General features: G+C 39.7%; 2 protein-coding genes across 10 annotated transcripts in view; both read left to right on the forward strand.

The window, feature by feature from the left end:
* Positions 1 to 10048, forward strand: part of ATXN3 (ataxin 3) — a 34906-nt gene extending 24858 nt beyond the window's left edge. For 4 of the 5 annotated variants that reach the window (XM_082384563.1, XM_082384564.1, XM_082384566.1 and 1 more), the window contains 2 exons: positions 1252 to 1337; positions 5739 to 10048. In XM_082384563.1, the coding sequence (XP_082240689.1) occupies positions 1252 to 1337; positions 5739 to 5833 (181 nt within the window). In that variant the 3' untranslated portion in view covers positions 5834 to 10048. The remainder of the gene's footprint in view (positions 1 to 1251; positions 1338 to 5738) is intronic. The other variant, XR_014242415.1, reaches the window with a different exon arrangement.
* Positions 10049 to 15656: 5608 nt separating this feature from the next.
* The window catches only part of TRIP11 (thyroid hormone receptor interactor 11), an 80106-nt gene continuing 72086 nt past the window's right edge, over positions 15657 to 23676 (forward strand). For 2 of the 5 annotated variants that reach the window (XM_082384473.1, XM_082384476.1), the window contains exons 1-2: positions 15657 to 18897; positions 22991 to 23052. In XM_082384473.1, the coding sequence (XP_082240599.1) occupies positions 18759 to 18897; positions 22991 to 23052 (201 nt within the window). In that variant the 5' untranslated portion in view covers positions 15657 to 18758. The remainder of the gene's footprint in view (positions 18898 to 22990; positions 23053 to 23676) is intronic. The other 3 variants (XM_082384475.1, XM_082384478.1, XM_082384474.1) reach the window with 2 other exon arrangements.

Genomic DNA, 23676 nt, shown 5'->3' on the forward strand with positions numbered 1-23676 from the left:
AAAGCAGAAATAGTTCACAGAGCTCCTTATACCCTCCACCCAGATTCCCTAATTGTTGATATTTCTGAACCACTTGAAAATAACTTGCAGACACAGTTTCCCATTACATCTCTCAATACTTCAGTGTCTATTTTCTAAGTACAAGGACATTCTCCTACATGTTTATATCATAACTGTCATATTTAAATGTTTTAATATTTGGATTATGACATTGATTTTCCTTTTGCAAAAAATATAGGGAGAACTTACTTTAATGCTACAGGTATTACTGGAACTTGATAATGCAGGTTAAATAGTTGTTTTCTTTCATTCATCAAGTATTTAGTGACAGGCACAATTTTAGGCACTGGGGAAACAAACAGGATAAACTTTGCGCTCTTGTTAGTTGTCACTGTAAAGAGGGAGACAGGCAGAAGAATATCTGATGGTGATAAGTTTATGCTGAAAATTAAAATGGAGTGATGAGCACGTGAGGGCGCCAGGTGGCTGCTTTAGGCGGGGTGGTCAGGAGCGGGAGCTCTGAGAAGATGCTGAAGCCCAGATCTGGTGGCAAGAAGGAGCCAGCCATGGAAAGGTCAAGTTAACTCGCATGGTAATTTGAGATGCTTTATCTTCTCAAAGGTGCTTATTTTCAGTGACTTCCAACAATATTAAGGATCTGTAAACCAATACATTTGCATAAAAATAGCTACCAGTGACTCCTTTTGTACAATGTGTTATTTTTATGGTGAAAATACCTACCCATTAATTTGCCTGATAAATTCAAATTTTCTAAGTTTTCTAGGATCAGCACTGTGATGCTTTTCAGTAATTTATATGAGACTGATTGCTCTTTTTTTTTTAATTGAAGTATAGTTGATTTACAGTGTTGTATTAACTTCAAATGTACAGCAAAGTGACTGAGTTTTAGATATATATATTCTTTTTCAGATTCTTTTCCATGAGAGGTTATTACAAGATATTGAATATAGTTCCCTGTGCTATCCAGTAGGACCTTGTTTATGTATTTTATAGATAGTAGTGTGTATCTATGAATCGCAGACTCCTAATTTATTCCCGCCCCCTTCCCCTTTGGTAACCATAAGTTTGTTTTCTATCAGACTGATTGCTCTTGCCTTCTGTTGTGGTGTTCATGCCAGTGACTCTTCTGTTTTGTGGAACCATTTATTTTCCACATGAATATTTTTTCTCGTGGCATATTTATTCTAACGTTTTGTTTTTTAAATACACACTCACTCTTGAATGTTTCAGGCAGCAGCAGCAGCAGCAGCAAGATCCACCAGGACATCCATGTGAAAAGCCGAACACAAGTTCAGGAGAACTTGACAGTGATCTAGGTACGCCTCTCTGATTGTATATCCCATTTGTTACCTGCATGCTCTGTTTGACCCCCTGACTCCATGTGATTTTTGGCTTTATAGGCTTTTTTTTCTCCTCGCTTTCATTATATTGAAACTCTTGAAGGAATTTGTAATCTACCAAACTTTCTTGGATTAAGGAGCAGGCTAACTCCTTTGTGTATCCTTAAGTGCCCTTAAAGCACTTAAGCAATGTTTTGCTTTAAAATTGTAAAGATCACTTGCAACTTCACAGTAATTCGTACGTTCTCCAAAAGTTTCTCAGAGATAATGAATATTAGTAGGTGGAAAATAAGTTCATTTTACCGCTGGGAGAACTGAAAACACCTGAGTGTAGTCCGGATTACAACAAAGAAATCTAGAGTTACTCCTCAGGCCTTGGTTTAATAATAGGTCTTAAACTTTGGCCAATTATTGGTAGTAGAAATCGAGTGAGAAGGAAACTGTACATGACAAAGAACTTTTAAGTAGAGTATGTAAAGAACTCTCAAAACTAAAATAAGAAAACAATTCAAAAAGATGAGTGAAGGATTTGAACAGACACTTCACCAAATATATGGATGACAAACAGCACATGAAAGCGTGCTCAACATCACTAGTCATTAGGGAAATGCAAATTAAACCCACAGTGAGACACCGTTACACACCTACAAGAATGGCTTAATAAAAAAATTAAACTAACAATACCAAATGCGGCAAGAATCAGAGTAACTGGGGCTCATACATTGTTAGTAGGAACGTAAAATGGTGCAGCAACTTTGGAAAACGGTTTAGTATTTTCTTAAAAACTTAAACGTACACTTAACCATGTGATCCAGTAGTCACACTCCTAGGTATATAACCAAGAGAAAAGAAAATACAGGTTCCCACAAAATCTTGTATATGAATCCTTACGGCAGTTTTGTTCATAATAGCCCCAAACTGGAAACTGCTTACATGTTGTCCTTGAGCTGGTACATACCACAGAAACTGTGCTGCATCCAAACAGTGGACTACTATTAGCAAGAAAAAGGAATGAATGGGTACTTTTTCCTAATCATTCTGCTAAGTATAGCTAACAACCCTGGACATTTGTATAAAACAAATATAAGAAGAATCTGAAAGGTAGAAGACAGACTGGCTGAGAAGCTCAGGACCAGAGGAAGACATAGTGGTCAGTATTCTGGATTTTCTTTTTGCCCCAAGAAAAGCCTGCTCTATGGAGCCAAAAGGGACTACTTGGCAAGACAAAAACTTTTAGATAATAAACACTCTAGTCCAGCCAGCATGGACGAGGTAAATAAACTGGTCCTACTGCCACCCTACCCCATTGGCAAAGGCCAAGTAACATAATGAGGCACATCTCCCGCCTCTCCGGGCCAGAGTGGTGTCAGAAAAAGCCAAGTGGAGAGCTGGGATTTTCTTTTCCTCCAGGAGACAATGATGCCCCCTTTCCCGTGGTGTCAGTGGTCTTAGGGAGCCTGGACTTCCACCCAGCAATAAAGAGGCATCCTTCTGGCTTGTCGCCTGGGTGATGTCAGAAGAAGTGTAGTGGAGAATCAGGCCGTCACTGATTCGAGGCAGTAATAAGGAGACCACCCCCACAGTGCCAGTGAGAGGCAGTAATGAGGCGTTCCTACCCCTCCCAATCAGGCAGGTATCAGTGGGAAGCCGGAACTCCCACAGATGTTCAACAGTAGTGGTCACACACACCCTCTCCCCATCTGGAAGCAGCGGGGCAGCACCCTTTTCTGCCACTGGTGCTCGTGTCAGAGGAGGCCTGCTGAAAGAGGAGATTTAAATAAGATTCACGGGACTTGCCTGGAGGCACAGTGGTTAAGAATCCGCCTGCCGGTGCAGGGGACACGGGTTCGAGCCCCGGTCTGGGAAGATCCCACATGCCGCGGAGCAACTAAGCCCGTGCGCCACAAATACTGAGCCCATGTGCCACAACTACTGAAGCCCACACGCCTAGAGCCCATGCTCCACCGTAAGAGAAGCCACTACGATGACAAGCCCACGCACCACAACAAAGAGTAGCCCCTGCTCGCCACAACTAGAGAATGCCTGCGTGCAGCAACGAAGACCCAACGCAGCCAAAAATAAATAAATAAATATATTTATTTATTTATTAAAAAAAAATAAGATTCACATTCGTATAAGATAATACCCAAAATATCCAGGATTCACTTAAAAATCACTTGTCATATCAGGAGCCTGGAAAATTTCAACTTGAATGAGAAAAGACAATCAGTAGACACCATCACCAAAATGACACTGATGTTAGAATTATCTGGCAAGGATTTTAAATTAGCAACCATCATAAAATGCTACAGTGAGCAGTAATGAACATGCTTGAAACAAATGAAAAAAATAGAAAGCCTTAGGAAAGAGATAGAAGATATAAAGAAGAACCAAATAGAACTTTTAGAACTGAAAAATAACAATAACTGAAATTTTGAAACTCAGTGGACAGACCCAACAGGTGGATGGAAGGACATAGAAAAGAATCAGTGTGACCTCGAAGACAGAACAGTAGATATTACCCATTCTGAGGAACAAAGAGAATTAGACTGGAAAAAATTAACAGAGCCTGAGACCTGTGGGGAAGATCTAACATTTGTGCCATGGGAGTTCCAGAAGATGAGAAAGAGGGTATAGCTAAAAAAGTATTTAAAGAAATAATAGCTTAAAATTCCCCAAATTTGGCAAAAGGTACCAACCTACGGATTCTAGAAGCTGAGTGAACCTCAAACAGAATAAACCCAAAGAAATCCATGCCAAAACACATCATAGTCTAACTTCTGAAAACTGAAGACAAAAAAAAAAAATCTTAAAATCAGCTAGAAACAGCTTGCCTACAGCAATTTGCATGACATCAGATTTCTCATCTGAAATCGTGGAGGTCAGAAGGAAGTGACACACATTTTTCAAGTGCTGAAAGAAGGGAAGTCTCAACCCGGAATTCATGAAAATTTTCTTCAGGAATGAAGGGGAAAATAATGGCTAAAGGAAGTTCTCTAAACAGAACTGTTAAAAAGTAATTTTGAAACGTCAAGAAGGAAAAAAGAACAGTAGAAAGAATAAAAATATGGGTAAGCACAATAGACTTTCCTTTTCAGTTTTCTAAATTACATTTGACGACTGAAGGAAGAATTGTAACATTGATTTGGTTTTTAGCGTAAAATATAGGAAATACTTAAGGCAGTTATAAACAGGGGAAAATAAAGGGAGGTAAGATTTCTAACTTTCATTTGAACTGGTATAGCCACTCTGGAAAATAATTTGGCAATTTCTATAAAAACTGAACATACATTGACCATGCAACCAGCAGTTATATTCCCATTTAATACCAGAGAAATGAAAACTTCCATCCATGCAAAAACCTGTACACGAATGTTCATAGCAGCTTTATTTGTCATGATCAAAAACTGGAAAAAAACAAATGTCCTACAGTAGGTGAATGGTTAAACACGCTGCGCTACCTCCATACCATGGATACGACTCGGGATTAAAAAGAAACCAACTGTGGACACATGCAACAGCTTGGATGCATCTCAAGGGCATTATGCTGAGTGCAAAAAAAAATCTCAAAAGATCTCGTACTGTATGATTCTATGTGCGTAACATTCTAAAAACGACATTTATAGAGATGGAAAGCAAATTAGTGGTTGCCTGCAGTTAGGGAAGGTGGGGGGGAAGAGAAGTGGGTGTGACTAAAAAGGGATGGCAGGAGGGAGATCTTTATGGTGCCATAACAGTTCTCTGTCTTGATTGCGGTGGTGGTGGTTACACGAATCTACATGTATGAAGTCCCAATATTCAGATTTAGGTTTGAGCTGTAGTTATGTAAGATTTAATTATTAGGTGAAATTTAGCCAGAGTGTACACAGGACCTCCCTGAACTATCTTTGCACCTTCCTGTGAGTAAATTATTTCTCAAAACAAACTTTTTTTAACTAATTCATCATCGATAGACACAAAGTTAAATTTTCTTCCCCTTAGCTGAATGCTTTTAAGTGAAAGATGCCATACTGAAAGGCTACATACATAATGATGATTCCATTTGTGTTGACATGCAGGAAAAGGCAGAACTGTAGGGCAGAGAACTGATCAGTGGTTGCCTAGACTTAGGGCTTGGGGATTGACTACAAAGGGGCAGTGCGAGGGAATATTTTTGGTCAGTGGGACGGTTCTGTAGCTGGGTGGTGATAATGGTTATACCACTCTATGTATTTGTCAAAACTTACAGAATTATAAAAGAGTGGATTTTATTGTATGTAAACTTTAAAAATCAACAAAGGAAACTATAGTAGTCAAACAGTTTTGAAGAGCTTACCTTTTGATGACTTTGGAAATTTTCTAGAAGTTTCTAAGAAATATGTGTTTTATCCCCAACAGGTGATGCTATGAGTGAAGAAGACATGCTTCAGGCAGCTGTGACCATGTCTTTAGAAACTGTTAGAAGTAATTTCAAAACAGAAGGAAAAAAATAATACCTTTCACAAATCATTTAGATATTCAGTCTTTCCAATATTGTCCTGTGTGTTTACAGCATAGGGTCCATTTTGGTAATGTGTCAAAGAGAACAATTTTCAACAGAGGAAATAAGACTTAGGTGGTTTGCAAACAAAAAGCTGAGAGGGTGAAAAATACATCAGTTGTAGGACTAAATAATGATCCTCCAAACACTAGCCAAAGAGGCATTCAGCAATTAAAGAAATTTAAAATAGTTTTCTAAATGTTCTTTTTTCTTTTTTGAGTGTGCAATATCTAACATGTTTAAAATTAGGGCATTTTTCTTGGATCTTTTTGCAGACCAACTAATTATAACCAGCTATTGCCACAGAACTTTTCCCCCACATTTTATCTTCTTTTCCACCCTTCTGCATAGGGAATTTGGCTGACTTTCATCATCTAAAAGTTGTTCTTATTTCTCTTTAACCAAATTAACCTTTTAGGACAGTGTCTCTCCTCTGTGTTGGTAATAGTAACAGTTCCAGAAGGATAAGCTGTTTACCCTCTGACTATGTATTGTGCACTTGGTGTTTTCTCATGTTATTTTCTCTGATCACAATTTCTCTGCTACGTGGTTTTCATTACTTTCTACAACTCTTTTGAAAGATGGTAATGTTTCTTGAGGTTTTGCTTTTTAAGCCCTCTAAGATGGGATCATTATTTCATGATTCTGGTGCATTCCTAAACTCTGAAATCAGCTCTGCGCAAGTATTTGAGAATAAATGAGAATTTTGTTAATGTGTGAGCACATCCTTTCCCAAATGCTTTGTGAATGTCTTCTCAGTTATGTCAGAACTTTATAGGTTTGTTGTAACCCTGTTTCCTGCACCTTGTTATTTCCTTTCCTTTTCCAGTTGAGAAAAATAGGAGAAGCATAGTGTGCAAGTTTCCTTCCGTTGCAAAACAACATCCAGTGCCCACCATGAATGTATGATAGATAAAATTTGGCCTTCAATTTTAGTAGCAGTTTCATTTTATTTTTCCTCTTGTGACTGGAGCTGTCTGTTCTGTTTACAATTGAGTCACGAAGTGCAGATGTCTGCTTCTGCTGTACATCTTTTAGTAGGTATAGCTTGCCAGAGATAATGATCTAGAACATGAAAATAATTTAACAACAAAACTACATTTAAATTTATACTGTGATTTAACACGTGCATCATGTTTAAATAGCTTAGAATTACAGAAGTCACAGTACTTACTGGGTCTGTAAATAAGAAAGTCTTTAGTTTTGATAAACATTCTTTAATTGGGATGCAGAGTTTCTTGCTGGGTCAATGCAGTGGGATGATTTTGGTGAAAATTAATCATGTCTCTCTGAAATGGGCCTTTTAAATTCTGTCATCTACTCCCCTTCCTTCATTCTCCATCCCCTTTTGAAGCCCTTTTGAATGTTGAATTGTTCATAAGCTAAAATTTAAGAAGAAATTTCAGCGGACAACTTAGAAAATTAAAGTATGATATGTTGCCATATCCTGGTGTATGGCTACACACATTTTATCAGGGAAAAATTTTTGATGTAGGATTTATTGCTAACTGAAAAGAGATGAAAAACTGCCTTTTATTTATGATTATGAAATAGCTTCTTCTTGGATAGAGACAGATTTTTTTTTAGTCATTATTTTGTGCCAAGTAAGTTTTCTGAAGTTTCCCTTACATAAAATTAGATGGTTTTCTTTTAAAATCTAAAGTTTTCTTTTGACAATTGAAAATGTTTTAGAAGAATTACAAAACTTTAGAACTACAAGGGATGCTGGAGTTTGATACTCCTCCCTAAGATTTACAAACCAAAATATTTTAAGACTGGACATTTCTGTAGTTATCCCAAGTATGCTAGTCATATTTTCCATGGATATTTGGCCTGTATCTTTTCCCATTGAAAAATTACGTTAAACTTTTCATATATTTGCATTGATGAGCTACCTAATATAAAAACGAGAAAATGAATATACATTTAAAAGTTTTAACCTTAAGAGTTAGGGTTAGAGTTAGTTCTTATATTACACACCCTTGTTAAAGCACTTAAAGAAATGTGGCATGTTGACCTTCGTTTGTTAGGCATTTTTTTAAAGCAGGGCCGAGCACACACTGGATATATTTGAATGTGTTTATTTAGTTGTGAAATTGTTATATTTGGCAGGCAGATTCAGAATCACTAGTGAACTGCCGTCTTGTGTGGATTGGCATATATTTAACTGAACATTTAGATTCCATTTCTTAATCAGTTGGCCAGTATGAAAAGATGCCAATGCTCATAACCACAGTAAGAAAATTTTAAAGTTACACAAAGCTATAGTTCACACATCAGGAAGTGCTGTTTACTTTAAACCACCTGCAAGTCAGGAACAATGAAACTCACAATAACTGTCCTGCCAAGAACTTTATTTATATAAAGATTTCCATTCTGTTTTACCAATTGGGAACACCTTAATGTTTAATATTTAAACTATTAGTATCATTTTTCTAATGTATAATTTGTATTACCGGGATAAAATACATACCATGACAATGCTAGTATTATAAGTAAAGTTTAAACAAGCTTTGGAAATAACACTTTCATACTTAAAGATGTCATGGATTTAATAAGTAGTTATTTATGTTTTAAAAATTCAGAGAAGTTAACATCTGATCTAAACCATCAATGTGCATTTTTACAGTAATTAACATACGAATATTTCAGTAATGTAAATTGTTTGAAAAGGTTGCTGCAGGTAAACTGTATTTCAGCTCTAAGATCTTGGCCAAATAATTTATAATTCGCAGAATATTTAAGGAGGTGCTTTTTTTCTTTAAAACTTAATTTTTCTTAATTAAGACTTTATTCATGCCAAAGTTAATGAGGAAAAACTCAACTAGTTGAGGATCATTATAGGCAAAACTACCCATAGTCTACATTGTTTCATTTAATATTAAGTCAAATAAAGTAAGTTTTTTGCCAGTAAAAGCTTAAGTCACATTTTTAATGTCTGCATGTTTGATACTATTTTTAAATAGTATCATGTTAGTGCCAAGATTTACTAAATGTCTTAAAATTGGCCCATTGGACCTGTGCAAATTCAAAAAAGATTGATTCTCAGTGCATAAGCAAAATATAATGATAATAATTGAAATAGCCTAGAATGAAAAATAAATCTTGATGTTTTAAATTCTTAAGAGGATTCAATTATTAATATTGATGACTTTCTATTAAAAACTTTATCTGCAATTGGAGAGGTTTATGGCCACTACTTTCAAAGTAAGTTGTTTGTTGTAGCTGGGCCCTAACAAGTATGGAGATGTTACAGATGTGATCTTAATTAAGAAAAATCAGATTGGATTAACTAATCATTTCAGCAGTGTAAGTGATTTTTCATATTTTCAAAATAAAAACTTTGCTTCATTTCTGGTCCATTTATAAGCAGCATCTTTTGCTGAAGAGATGAACCAACTTGTTTTTTAAAGTCTTATACATAAAATATTTTTGTTCCATTTTGCTCTCATGAATGAGAAGATTATTGACATGGTTGGTTAATTCTTGAATTTTTATCTTTCTGTTTTTTAATTTGAAAAAAACCTCTGCTGTTTTAATTTTTTCGCAAAATGGTCTGGCATTTTAAGAATTAATGCTAGTAACCACTTCTAAATTTATAGCAATTGGCATGTTTAATTATAATAGTGTATCAATAAATATTTCAAGACTATGGATTCATAGACTAGGAATGGGAAGCATTAGTGAAATATATGTGGAAATGCCTGATTCATTTAGGAAGCACTTCACTTGGCTCCTTCATATTTCAGAGGTGAATGTTTTCAGGAATTTTTTTTAAAGAGGAAAACATACATTTGAATGTGATTAATTTCTACAACACTGGACTACTAGGAATAACTTTTTAAAAATTACTGTTCTGTACAAATAAACTTTGAAATTCAACTACCAGAAAACATCTGAAGTAAAAAGCATTCTTTTGGCCATGACACAAGTGCACTGTGGCAGTGCCATTTGCTCAGGACCCAACTCTGCAGCCCTACTGTGTGTGCTCCTCTGTCTGAGTTGTTTTGCTGTTAATACACACACAGGCCTTCCTGTCTGGTCCTTAGAGAAGCCGGGCTTCCAAAGCACTGTTGAACACTGAGGATACTGTTGTTAATGTGGATGTTCGATGAGTTGTATTTTAAATATCAAAGATTATTAAATAAAGATAATGTTTGCTTTTTTACTTCTGTTTTTATTAGTGTTTATTGTTAATTTATAGCTTTGCATTCAAAGTATGGTTGGAGCATCTGCACCCTCAGAGCTTCTCAGAAATGCAGAGTTTCAGGCCACACTCCCACCTACTGGATCAGAACCTGCATTTTTAACAAGATCCCCAGGGGATTCACATGCAGAGTGAATTTGAGAAGCATTTTTTTATGGATGTGGTGATGAATGAAGCAGGTCAGGGGAAGCCACTGATTCTCCATTCCAACTACAGTAACTGCTGCCAGAAGGCCCATTGTTACTGGATCCTCTGATCTTTTCTAAGAGAGGCTAAGAATTCCATATTTTTATTTGAAATCTGATTTTAAAATGTTGGCTCAGTTGCTTTTTTAACCCTGAGAGCCAAGCAAAGCACATTAGTGACAGTTTTAAGAGTGCCATTTTTCCTCATTTTATCTAACTCTGGACACCAGACTAACAATTGGAATCCACCTGGACTGATTGAGGGTTATAGAATCCTCAGGTTTTACAATGAGGGTTGTATATCCATTTTAGCTTTAGTTAGGGTTGGGCACAAATTTTGAAACAAAAATTTCAAATTGATCACATGCATCTTTTTAGCATAACTTCATAGCTTAGTCCTCAGAAGGACCAATCCATTCAATTTGGATAGCACCAAATGACTCATCTCATCAACATCACCTGTGGGCCCTATGAAAAGTACAAGTTGAGTTGAATGCCCATTTTATGGTTAGCTAAGAACTTTTGTAAAGGATAGGCAAATTTTGGGTTGTCCTTATCCTGAAGATTTGCGTGTTTCAGGATCCTTTCAACCATTTTGTGTCTGCATCGCCAATGCTCATCGTTTAATTTTATAGGTAGTTCGGGTCCAGCTGACCTCTTAACGCCTCTACTCTTGACATTTCCCCTTTTCACACTATGGGCCCAGCAGGCCTCCTTATAGGTCTTCAAAGAAGCTGAGTTCTTTCTCACCCCCAGGCACCCTAACACTCTCGTTTGCCCCTTTGCCTTTGCCCCTTGGGTATCCCTGTCCCTAAAGGTCATTGGCCTGCTGTGAGGACTTTCCCTTTCAACTGGACTGCCACCCTTCTCTGGACCTTAGTCTCTCAAGATTGTTCCAGTTCTCCCTGGGTCAGGATCCCCAACCACCCTTTGTCTCACGGGCTACAAGAGAAAACCAATTCCTTATTCATTCACTCACTCAGCAAGACCTGTGTGCGTTCACCATGTGCCTGGCATGGTTCTGGGTTCTTGGAACAGAGCCATGATTAAGATACTCTGCTCTGCTGGTGCTTGCATTCTGATTGGCCATTAGGCAGAGGAAACATTTGAATTACTGAGCATGGCTTCATAACATGTTAAGAGCTATGCTTGTTCTGTGAGATAGGAAGACAAAACGATGATGTGATAGCATGTGACTGGGAGGCAGTGCTGCTTCAGACTGGTTTCAAGGAAGGCCTCTGCAGAGGTGCCTTTCAGACACCTGAAAAATGAGGAGCCACTATACTGCCTGTGGAAACAGCAAGCACAGTGACTGAGGCAGAGGCGGTTGCTTGTCTCTGAAGAACAGAGATAGCTGGAGAGGCTAGCAGGTAATGAACAAAAGCTGGAACTGGGATGTAGGCAAAATCTTATGTACAGTTTTATAAAGATAAGTTTGAATTGTATTTATATTTTATTACACCAAACAATCTGATGCCACTTTCTAGAATATTCTCTCCTCTAGAATATCCCAAGCCTTTTTTTAAAAAAAATCTTTTAAAAGGCCCATTAACTACATCTTCTACCAAAGAGCCTTCCATGCCAGTGTCTACCTTAAGCAACCCGAAAAACTGAATTTTTAACAATAAAGGTATATTGCTTAACCTATCTCAGATCAGAATTTTAGGCAAGGCTCCCACTTCCCACTTGTGCATATTGTTTTCCTTCCCGTTATATTTATGCAGTATTTTTCATCACTGTCAGAAACTACCATTTTGAAAACTTAGCGTTGTATTGATATTTTGCTTGTCAATCCCCATCATCACTTGTAGTGATTAATATCCGAGTAGCTCCCTGTGGCCTTTCTCAGCCACTTCTAGTCCAGGATATCATCATGTCACATGTAAGCATGTGCTGGAACATCTTACCTGTTCACTTGGCCTTTGGCCTCTCTGTTTTTGAAACCAGCTTTCCCAAAGCTCTTTAGGCCTGTCACTCCAATTACCTTTAAGTGAACCTTCATTACTGTCAACATGTTATCATATGAAATGATGATGTGTAAATATTGGAAAGGATGATGCCTAACTATTTGCTGATGTGATTGTACACCTAGAGAACACAAGGAAATTAACTGAAAAGCTACTGGAACTAATGAGGGAGGTCAATAAGTCAACAAAAACCAATAGCTTGTTTGTATACCAGCAATAACCTGGTAGAAAATAAGATGCAAAAGTTACCACCCTCAACAACGTCTAATCCTTGGAGCACCAGATGGGTCATAAGTTCCAAGCAAAGGTGAGTGGAATGGCCTTGTCTCAGCCCCAAACCACACACTGTCACACAGGCCCTGAGCAGCTCTGCTGGTACCCAGAGTCCTGCTGAGTCTCTCAGAAAATCGTTCAGTTGGGTTCTGGTATTCACCCCTCTAAAGTGGCTCAAATCCAGTGCCAGAGGCCAGGAAGGAGCTGATCCCACACCTTTCATGCCTTCTCCAAATAAGATGTGTTTTCTCCAAAAGCTGTGTTTCTCTTCTGCACAGGGGCAGCCCTGTCTCCAACACTGAAAACATTCTCAGGCCCAAAGCAGATCTAGCTTTTTTGAACAATCATCTGAATCGTCTCCCAGGGACTTTTAGTTAAATGCAAGGGATTACTGTGTGATTCTACTTATGAGGTCCTTAGACCGGTCAAATCCATAGAGACAGGAAATAGAATGGTGGTTGCCCGGGGCTGGGTAGAGTAGGGACTAAGGAGTTGCTATTTAATGGGTACAGAGTTTCAGTTTAGGGAGATGAAAAATGTTCTGGAGATGGATGGTGATGATTGCACAACAATGTGCATGTACTTAATGCCACTGAACTGTATACTTAAAAACAGTAAATTTTATGTATATTTTATCACAATAAAAAATACATAGGATTGATCACTGTATCAATGATCCCACCTTCCAAAATCCCACCTAAATGAAAGTAAAGGGACTTCCCTGGTGGTCCAGTGGTTAAGAATCCGCCTGCCAGCGCAGGGGACATGGGTTTGATCCCTGCTCCGAGAAGATCCCATGTGCTGCGGAGCAACTAAGCCCATGCGCCACAACTACTGAGGCCATGTGCTGCAACTACTGAAGCCCACGTGCCTAGAGCCTGTACTCCACAACAAGAGAAGCCACCGCAATGAGAAGCCTGCACACCACAATGAAGAGTAGCCCCTGCTCGCCACAACTAGAGAAAGCCTGCGCACAGCAATGAAGACCCAACACAGCCAAAAACAAATAAAAATTTAAAAAAAGGAACTACATAAATGAAAGTAAAGAAAAATATATAAACTCATAAGTACAGAGAGACCAGCAGAGATGAATTCATTAGATTAGATTTGACTGTCATAGAAAAACCTAATATAACAGTGACTTTACACGCTACAAACTTTTTTCTCTCTCATCTTCAGGAAATGTAGAGATTGCCAATCCAGGGCTGATAGGGCATCACACAGTGTCAGGAATCTGCTTTTCGTATTCTTGCTTTACATACATGGCTTCCATTGCTAATGTCAACCCATGGATCTCAGACAGCTGCTATGGTGCCCATGCTTACATCTGCATTCCAGCAATCAGAAAGCAAAAGGAGCATGGGAAAAGGCCATGTGCCCTTTCTTTAAGGTTACCTCCTGAAAGTTGCACACACCACTTCCACTTATATGACATGGGCCGGAACTGAAACACATGGCCACTCCTAGCTACAAGGTGCTTTTCATTCTGGGTGGTCACGAGTCTTAGCTTGAGCACCCTAGAGGCAGACCCTGAGATAAGTGAAAACTATTTTTAAAAAGTGCTCCCAGGAAGAAATGGAACAGGTAAAGGGGGGTGGGAGATAAGAAAAGGAAGCCAAGCAAGAGTGTAACAGTAAACAGAGCCTCAGTCTTGCAGACAGGCCCAGAGGAAGTATAGTCACATCTTAGAGATGTCCCACCGTGGGCAGGGGAGTTGTGTCATTTTAAAACGCTACTGAACAAGGTTGTGTTTCAGCTCTCTTGGGCATAGGCAATGTGGGCTCTGGCAGCCTGAAGGCAGTCCTCTGCCAAAGAGAAATGGGTGCTGACTTTTGGGAGTAAAAGCACCCCAAGGATAGGTGTGCACGAAAACGGTAAAGGGGTGACGGGATCTGAAGGGGCACCGGCATCTTTTACTGTACCATCGTCCAGGTAAAAAGTGATGGTTCAATTACTATGCCCAAAGGGGAGAACAGACTTTGGGGAACAATTAGCAGTCACTGCCAGTTGAGGCAACAGCAGAAGAGAGATGTGAACTTTTCTTTGGAAGACGGAGAAAGTTGATACGGGAATGAGCAGAACTGAGGAAGGTGCATACTAAGTATTAAAGAGAAGGACATCCAGCAGTACACAGGACATGAAGCAACAACTATCGTGGAAGGTGGGGGTGAGATGTGGACTGAAACCAGGAGGGTTGATTAAAAATATCCGAAAAGCAGCTGTTTCCCTAGAGAGGGGCCATTCACCAATAAAAAGTGTTTTAAATAATTTGCAGAACTAAAAGACATGGTTTTTGAAAGGGTTTGCTGAGTCCCCAACAGAATTAATGAAACAACAAACCCACCCCAAGGCACATCATTACTAATTTCAGAGCATCACAGATAAAGGCAAGCATCTACGAGGTTCCAGAAAGAAAAACAAGGCCCAGAGAATAGGTCAGGGGAGAGTGGAGCAGGGAAACAGAGGACTCCGGGTAGAAAGGACTGAGTCTAAGCAAATAATAGAATTCTTGATACCTTCTTGAAGAATTAGGAGCATGTTTTACAACTCTGTTGCTAAGTTTTAGAAGGATTAGTGATTCTGTAATGACAGAAAATTGTGCAGATCTAAAAGATGGAATTTGTTAACTTCAGGAAGAACAGAAGTTTGAAAATTAAAGGAAATGTAATCTTAGCACACCATGTGGCTCAGCAATGAACAATACTTATGTAGTCATATAAAGTAAACTAGAATTAGTGATGTTACCAATAATTATGATATCACTCTATTGGGAGCTCAGAAGGAAGGGAAATAGAGGCATGTGGTGATACAAGACTGCTAAATCTTTTATTTTCTGTAATAGAGAGAAGGTAATGTCTAAAATTAATGAGAAAATGGCGATTATAAGCATAATATTTAGAAATTCAGAGGGAAAGATCAGACTAATATTTTAAATTCTACTTTAAAAAATGGGTTTTTTTTCTTCACATTTGCATAAATAAAACATTTGGATGGTTTCATCAGAACAAAGGAACTGTTCTCCCTAGAGAAGTATCGGTGATGCTGCCTCGAGAAATGGAAACCAGTTTGCAGTTGATAGTATTTTTCGTTGTCGTTGTTGTTAGCTTTTAAAAAAAAATCTTCTACCTGTTGAGGTTACAAAAATCCTAAATTCAGAGTTTCAGCTGGGCAGCCTGGATCCCACCACGTGGAGCCATGCAGATTCATGGGCTCTGTCTGATGTGGTATGTTTGATATTGCTGGGCTGATTTTGCTACTCATTAAGTGATGATGAACACCCTTATTAGCTACAGGGGTTTTGGGTAAGAAAAAGAAGAGGTGTCTTCAGCCCAAACTTCATCAAACTTGTATGTCTTTTAACTTTTTATTATAAAAAATTTCAAACCTATGCAAAAGTAAAAGACCAGTATAATGAACCCCTACGTACCCATAACCCAGCATCAATAATGATCAAGTCCTGACAATTCTTGTTTCACCTACCCTGTCCCCATTTTTCTGAAGCACATCCCAAACATCATATCATGCTATTTATCAGAACCAGACTTCAAGTGTCTCGGACCATAGTCCATTGCACTGAAAACAATCCCCCATAAGGAGGACTTTAGGACATAGCTTTTATGTTAATAACTTAATACATGATGTGAAGACATATATTTTGTTTGTTTTCTTCATTAACTGCAGTATCTTTATGGCACAACATGAGTTTATGGAAATGGCACTCCAGAGAACTTACACCTGTAGGAAATACGAGCTTGATTTACACTAAACTTTTCACTGTCATCCAGGAACCCAGTTAGGTCCTAAGTTCACGTGGCTCCTTTTCTCAAAGCAATCCCTCATTCTACTCTGAGTTCCTACACTGACTTACCAGGTCCTATGTGATCTGCCCTCTCCTATTCTTACTCCTTGGTCCTCACTGCTTACCACCATTCCCCAGCCCACTATGCTCCAGCCATCCTTGCCTTTTTGCTAGTCCTCTAACCTGGCAAGGATTCTCCTACCTCAGGACCTTTGCATCAGCTGTTTCTTTTGCCTGGACTGCTCTTTTCCAGATACCCACATGTCTCACTATCTTATTCCTTTAAGTCTCTGTTCGAATATCACCTTACCGGTGAGGCCTTGCCTGACCACCTTCTACAATATTACAAGTGCCATTTCTCCCCACATCCCTTCCATATCATTCTTACCCTGTTTTATATTTTCCCCATAGCAGCCATCACCACCTGTCTTATATTTATTACATTTTATTTCTCATCTGTTCCTTCCCAGTAGAATGCAAGCTCCACGAGATCAGGGACTTTGTGTGTGTTTTTTCTCCTGCTGTATCCCTGGTGCTCAGAATAATGGGAGACATTAATAACTTGCAGGTCACCTTTATGTCACAATTTTAAAACTTTACACTTAATAGAACTCACCACGTACCAGGCACTGTTCCAAGCACTTAAAAATTACCTTACTTAATCCTCCAAACAACCCTGCCCAGTAGACACTATTATTATCATTCCCAATTTTACAAATGAGAAACTGGTACACAGAGAGGTTAAGTAACCTACCCAAGGTCATACAACTAATAAATGAAAGATCCAGGCAGTCAGTCCCCACATCTAATCCCTGGGCAATGATGCCTTTCAAAAAACTACATGGAAAACATTTAATAAAAACTTCCAGAACGAGATGCAAATTTTATTTGAAAAGCATTCAGATTTCTGGGAGGGCTACTATTCCTAGGTGCCATCAGATTTCAAATACTGGAGGCATTCCCAATGTTCCATTCACAAAGGAAATGAAATGAAATCTGTGGCGGCCCCTGCTGTGAATAAAATCGAAGAGAAAGATGCTGGTATATTTGGTGCTATGCTTAAAAGACCTGCAGACCTATCCTGCTCTTTTCAAAGTAAAAATTGTGGCAGTCTCTCTGGCCAGGTAGTGTGTGTTCACGTACCACCGCAGCAAATGCCTGTAAGTCACGTGACTTTTTTTCCTTTAGGGAGGAAACCAAGCAATTCAGGACACAGGGGTGTGCACCAACTTGTGTAACTGAGGACCGCGGGAGGGGTGGGGCCTTGCAGGGCTAGTGCCACCAATACCTTAGGAGAGTTCACATTAGAAGAGCTTTTCTTCTGTATTAAGTTGGCATACTGTCCTCTAAAAAGTTATTTTGAAAAGAGGTTGTCTGTATTTTCAACTTCATGGGTTAGGTCGGCTTCATGAATAAAGCTCTTCGTATATTAAAGAAGGCAGGGTATCAGCTGTGAGCTGGAAAGCCAGCAGAGAACATTTCCATTATGAAGGTAATCAATATAAGTATGTTTGCTGCCTGGACACTTGAATTTGCAACCCATCCCTTCTGTGTATCCTCAGTTAATACCGTAGTGCCGGGCACAGAGCGGCCCTTGACAGGGTGTAGAATAATCGTTACTGTATACGTGTGATAAGTTATGTAAAGTCCACTTCCTGTCTGGTGGAGGGTCTCCGCCCAGTCTCCTCGCACCGCTGCCTTCGCGAGTGTAGTCAGAATTAAAACACTCAGGTTTCACCAACAGAGTAAGAGTCCACGGGGTTCCCTTCCCAGGCCACGCCGGCTTTGAGGGGCACCCACCGAGAGTCGGCTCTGCCTGAAATCCAGCCGCGGTCCGCCGAAAGCGCAGCGTCGCAGCGGGCTCCGGTCGCTCTTCCACCTGCTGCCAAAGCGGGCAGGCTACGTGGAAGACGACCTTGCCCTGGGCTGGAGACAGCGGCCACCGCGGCAGCACTTGGTCCTCCGAGATCCCATGCTCCCTTGCGCCAAGGACACGTCCGGCGGCTCTGCAGGGCCTTTCTACGCCATCGCGGCGCCTCTCTATGATCCATTGCCGCGTTCATGGTGGATGTCATGGCTGCCGGCGTCGAGTTGGCAGGAGTTGCCAATGGAACTGGGGAAAGTCACTAAAGCAGAGGAAGAAGTGGCCTAACCCGGACTGTGGGAAGTCGTGAGAATGAGCGGAGGCCCCGCGGGGGTGCCCATGTCACTGGAATTGGGCCCCTGGTAAAGTCCCAGCCAGGCCTCTGCGTTTCTAGTCAGAGCCCGGCGGTTGGTGGGGGTCCCCGAAGCCGGCGTTGCCTAGGAACCCCTGTCTTATTAAATCCTGAGTGTTGTAATTTGGACCGGTCCCCCGGAGACAGCGGTTCGAGGACATTTGGCTGGGTCGTCCGACGACACTGGCCGCCTTTCTCGGAGCGGAGCAGGTTGTTCTATAACCCGCAGCGATGTCGTCCTGGCTTGGGGGCCTCGGCTCCGGCTTGGGCCAGTCCCTGGGTCAAGTCGGGGGCAGCCTGGCTTCCCTCACTGGCCAGATTTCAAACTTTACGAAGGATATGCTGATGGAGGGCACGGAGGAAGTGGAAGGTAACAGCTGGGGCGATGGGAGGGAGGGGTTTACTGGGACCCTGGGAGCGTCCGTTTGGTCCCCAAGTCCATCTGTCACGAGACGCAGACAGGTCCAGAGGAGTGTCACTCCTCCTTTTGCCTCTTAACCGATTTTCTCTAGTGAGAGACCACTGGGGTCGGGGGGTGGGGGAAGAGTTCTGGTTCTTCTCCTTTGAGTACCCAGGATAGCTCAGAGCAGAGTGGAACTGCCCCTACGTCGCGTAGAGTATTTTTGTTTGGTTCATCCACGCCCACCTCTTCCTTTGCCCTTAACTTGGGGGCGGAACTGATTTTGATCCTCTTCCTTTATACTGACAGTTTAAAAAATTATTTGTGTATGACACGTCACTTTTTTGGGGTTTTCTTCGATTTTCGTTAACAATTGAAGTAACTCATAATTAAGATATTTAGTGACTCTTACCCTTTCTCACTTGAATATATTGTTAGTGAAACATGGGTATTGTTTTCCTATTATTTTATAGTTTTGCTTATTCTGGTGATACATTACAGCGTTCCAGCTGAAAGTGCACTTTTGTGCTTAATTGCCCACTGCCTCCCCCCGACCCATATTTATACAGTAGAACAAGCAAGATAACCCTGTTCTTTGGGTACCCTTAGCAACCTTCACTCATTTTTTAAGTCCTCATTTTGTTTTACTAATGAATAGTGACCCAGAGTTACATGGTAATCGTTGATTAAGTTAATTACCCCTTTGATTTCTTGATATTTCTTTCAGCAAGTATTTAGATCAAAAGACTTTTTAAATTTCAATCTGGGTCTGCCTCCAGAGAGATAATGGGTCGTCTTTTGGATGAGAGCAGTTTCTTTGGCAGTTTTGTTTGTTGTAAATAAATTAGAATTCTGGTTTAATTTTTTAATACTGATTTAACTGAGTCTTCGTGTTTATTTGGTTGAAATAGAGACAGATGGTTTGATTTAGAAAAACAGTATCTATATTTAGAATTTCTGTGGGGTCTATTTAGAAGGGAGGAAGATTGGGGAGCTGCCGAAATCCATTTAACTGCTTGGGGGTACATCAGGTGGGACAGGTTGGGGATGGGAGTTAAAGGGATTCTTCCTGTGTTCAGGAAAGGGTCATGTGACCCTGAGGGCAGTCAGAAGCAGAGAAGGGCTAGATAACATGGGAAATGCCTAGTCTCTCCTTGTTTCCTAGATAAGGGAAAACAGTTGACTATTCCTTTGACCCTAAGCCAGAAAATAGGCACCCCGCCTCCAACTTGGATGTCCTACAGGCTTAAGGTAGAATTCAGTTTGTTCTTCCCACCAAATGTGCTCCTGTATTCTCAATTTTAATGGTTTCACCATCTACCCATTCTCCTAAACTTAGAAATCTTTGTCACTTTGTTTTGCCTCTTTCTTTTTTTTCCTCCTACTTCCAGTTAGTCACCAAATCTTGTTCATCCTGTGCCTGAATTGTTTGTATTTGTCCTTTCCTTATTATTCCTACTTCCTTAGTTCAGATCCCCATTATCTCTCCCACACACTCTCTTTCATGTCCTGTCACTTGTTTCTCCTTACTTTACTACATTTCCTGTTGTGTTGCCAATTACTTTTCTAAAAACAAATGTGCTTTAAAATCTCTTGACTCTGTTACTTACAGGATAAAATCCAAGCCTCTTAATTTTGGAAGACCAGAAACCTATCCTATCCGGGTTCAACCTACCTCTTCCAGTCTTGCCTCTTGTTCTCTCCCCTTGTCTCCCAACAGCCACATATATGCACATTCATATACACAAGCATGCTTACACCCAGAGCTTCTGCACAGGCAACGTTGTGAGGTACCTACACAGCTCCAGGCCTTTGCATGGAAAGCCCTTCCTTTCTACTTCCTCCACTACCTTCCTTTGCCTGGAAAACAGTTTTTCCTGTATGACCCTGCTCACACGTCAGGTACCTGGTGAAACCATTCTCACTCCATGGCAGGTTGAGTTGTGTCTAACAGAACTTTGTGGATCTCTCTCTGACAGCTCTATTTTATTTATCCTTATATTACCAGTATGTGGTCCCTTCCTTGGTACATAGTAGATGCTCAATAAAAAATTTGCTGAGTGATTAAAAATCTGCTTTTATTGTTTTCCCTTTGCATTAAAATAGGACTTGCTTAACACCCAATTTATTGATTTTGTGACTCATTTAAAAATAGGGTCAGAGTGCAGTTCATTTATTCATTCAACAAGTATTTATTGAGTGTCTACCCTGTGCCAGCAGTGAACAAGAACAGTTCCAAAATAGCACTGTTGATACAACTTGAAAATTACCCATCTTTACAATATCAGAAAGTTGCTATTTTACCAAACACTATATTGATTTAGGAGCTTGGGCTTTTAAATCAGACATGGATTGAAATTCCACTTCCATGTGTTACAAATTGTGGGATCTTTGGCAAATTATTAAATACTTAACCTTTAAAAAGCAGAGTGTTCTTATCTGTTAAATAGGGATAATTATAGCTATCATGAAGTTGGGAGGATTAAATGAAATCATGAGTGTAAAATGCGTAGCACTGTGCCTAACAAATAGTAAGCATCAATAAATGATAGTTGTTATTTTTGTTTTCCCTCACTGAGGAAAAACTTTTTTGGTCTGCATAACATCTCCCCTTTATTCTTAAAAAGACCAGGATTTTGTGGGGGCGGCTCTGGGGGGAAAAGTCTTCATGACTTTCTTTTTTTTAAATCCCTCTTTGAAACAGTTGCTGCTTCTAACAATGACCTTCCTAAACAGATTAGATTATAATTTGTTCACTTCTGAATAGCAGTTAGACAATCCTGTCAGAGTTTCAAGCAAGATGTATAAACAACCACCCAAGCATCCCCACCTGGTGATTTTCAAAACACTGGTGACAAACAGTGACACTGGGTTTGTCACTGTTATTTATCGGATGCCACTTGTATTTTCTTTTGATTTAAACTAATTCAGAGAAGTTATTTTTATAGTATTAAAGGGCTGTGAGTAATGAAAAATACTAATACTTAGAAAAGAATCTAACTCTGTGGATGATGGTCATCTGGCAGCATCAGCTGTGCCATTTTGGTACTGTGGGCCTCTGACTTTCCTTCCAAATGAAAATGTACAAAACAAGACTGAGCTCATTCCCATTTTAAATAACTTGTGTCCACGTTACTTGAAATAAGTGTTCTTTTGCTGCATTTTTATTCTTTGTTTGTAGGTCATTAATTTTTTGGTAGTATTGGGAGCAGAAAAAATTAGAAGTAAGGCCCTCTAAACCCCAGTTTCATAAGAGAAATACGTCCTTGGGAATTCCCTGGTGGTCCAGTGGTTAGGACTCGGCGCTTTCATTGCCGAGGGCCTGGGTTCAATCCCTGGTCGGGGAACTAAGATCCCACAAGCTGCACAGCACGGCCAAACCAAGAAAAAAAGAAAAAAGAAAAGAAATATGCCCTTAAAACCCCAGCTGCATAAGTTGCATCAAAATTTATACCAAGCCAACAGAGAGATTAATTTTCCATAACAAAATTTTTTAAAAAATTTATTTTATTTTTGGCTGCTTTGGGTCTTCGTTGCTGTGTGCTGGCTTTCTCTAGTTGCGGTGAGCACGGGCTTCTCATTGCGGTGGCTTCTCTTGTTGTGGAGAATGGGCTCTAGGCGCGCGGGTTCAATAGTTGTGGCTCGCGAGCTCTAGGGCGCAGGCTCAGTAGTTGTGGCACACAGGCTTAGTTGCTCCGCGGCATATGGGATCTTCCCAGAGCGGGGCTCGAACCCGTGTCCCCTGCATTGGCAGGCGGATTCTTAAACCACTGCGCCACCAGGGAAGCCCCATAACAAAATTTTAATGAACACTTCCAATGGGTAAAGGTAGATGCTCTAGGGTATAGAAGATAGGCAAAGAATGACTTACATGACAATAAAGAACATTTGTGACAGTAGAAAGTTGTGATAACAATCGAGTGATGTTTGTCTTCTGAATTTGTTCTCAGATCAGCATACCACTCTGTTTAAAGCTCAGTGAAATATACTTTCCTTAAAATGCCTGTTTACTTCACATGGTGTTGACTGAATATATATTCAGTATATGCTGTTTCTTTTGTAGCAGAATTACCTAATGCTAGGAGAAAGGAAGTTGAAGCCATTCATACAATCTTAAGATCAGAGGTAAGGAAACGTAAAGATTTAGATTTTTTTCTTTTTTGAAGCCATGAAAGTTATTCATACTTTGTTTCAGTCCTCTCTTTTTAATGCACTTTTTCTCTCTTTCCCTTTATCTTAGTTCTTTTTTTTAAGTCCTGTCATCTTCCTTTGATGAAGAATATATTTACATGTTACTGCACTTTGCTATTAAATATTCCCATCGCTGCTTCTGAATGCTGGAAGAAGGAAATCTGCCAAATTTAGAAAATAACATTGGCAACAGTTTATCATTATCAAGGATTTACTATGTTTTATTAGTATGCTAAACTGCAGTAGTACATTTATTTAAGTATAATGTGAAGAATGCAATTCTGTTTAATCTAGAGCTTTTTAATCCCCTAACATTAAAAAAGTGTGATATTTGTATACAGAGAATGTAGAATATAGGAATAGCAAATTAATTTTACCATTTTTTTCATTATTAGTCAGTGCCTCGTGGTAACTAGCTCTGGACATTGTACTTAATAGGGATGAGGAAAACTTGGAAAGGGTTCAAAGGAAAGCCGTAAAGAAAATGAAAGGTTTTAAAGTGGGATCTGTTATAAAGTACTAAAGACACCCAACTATTTAGCCTTTGGATAAGAACAG

Source organism: Balaenoptera borealis (genome assembly GCF_965194805.1).
Source record: "Balaenoptera borealis genome assembly, chromosome: 3".
NCBI classification, from domain to species: domain Eukaryota; kingdom Metazoa; phylum Chordata; class Mammalia; order Artiodactyla; family Balaenopteridae; genus Balaenoptera; species Balaenoptera borealis.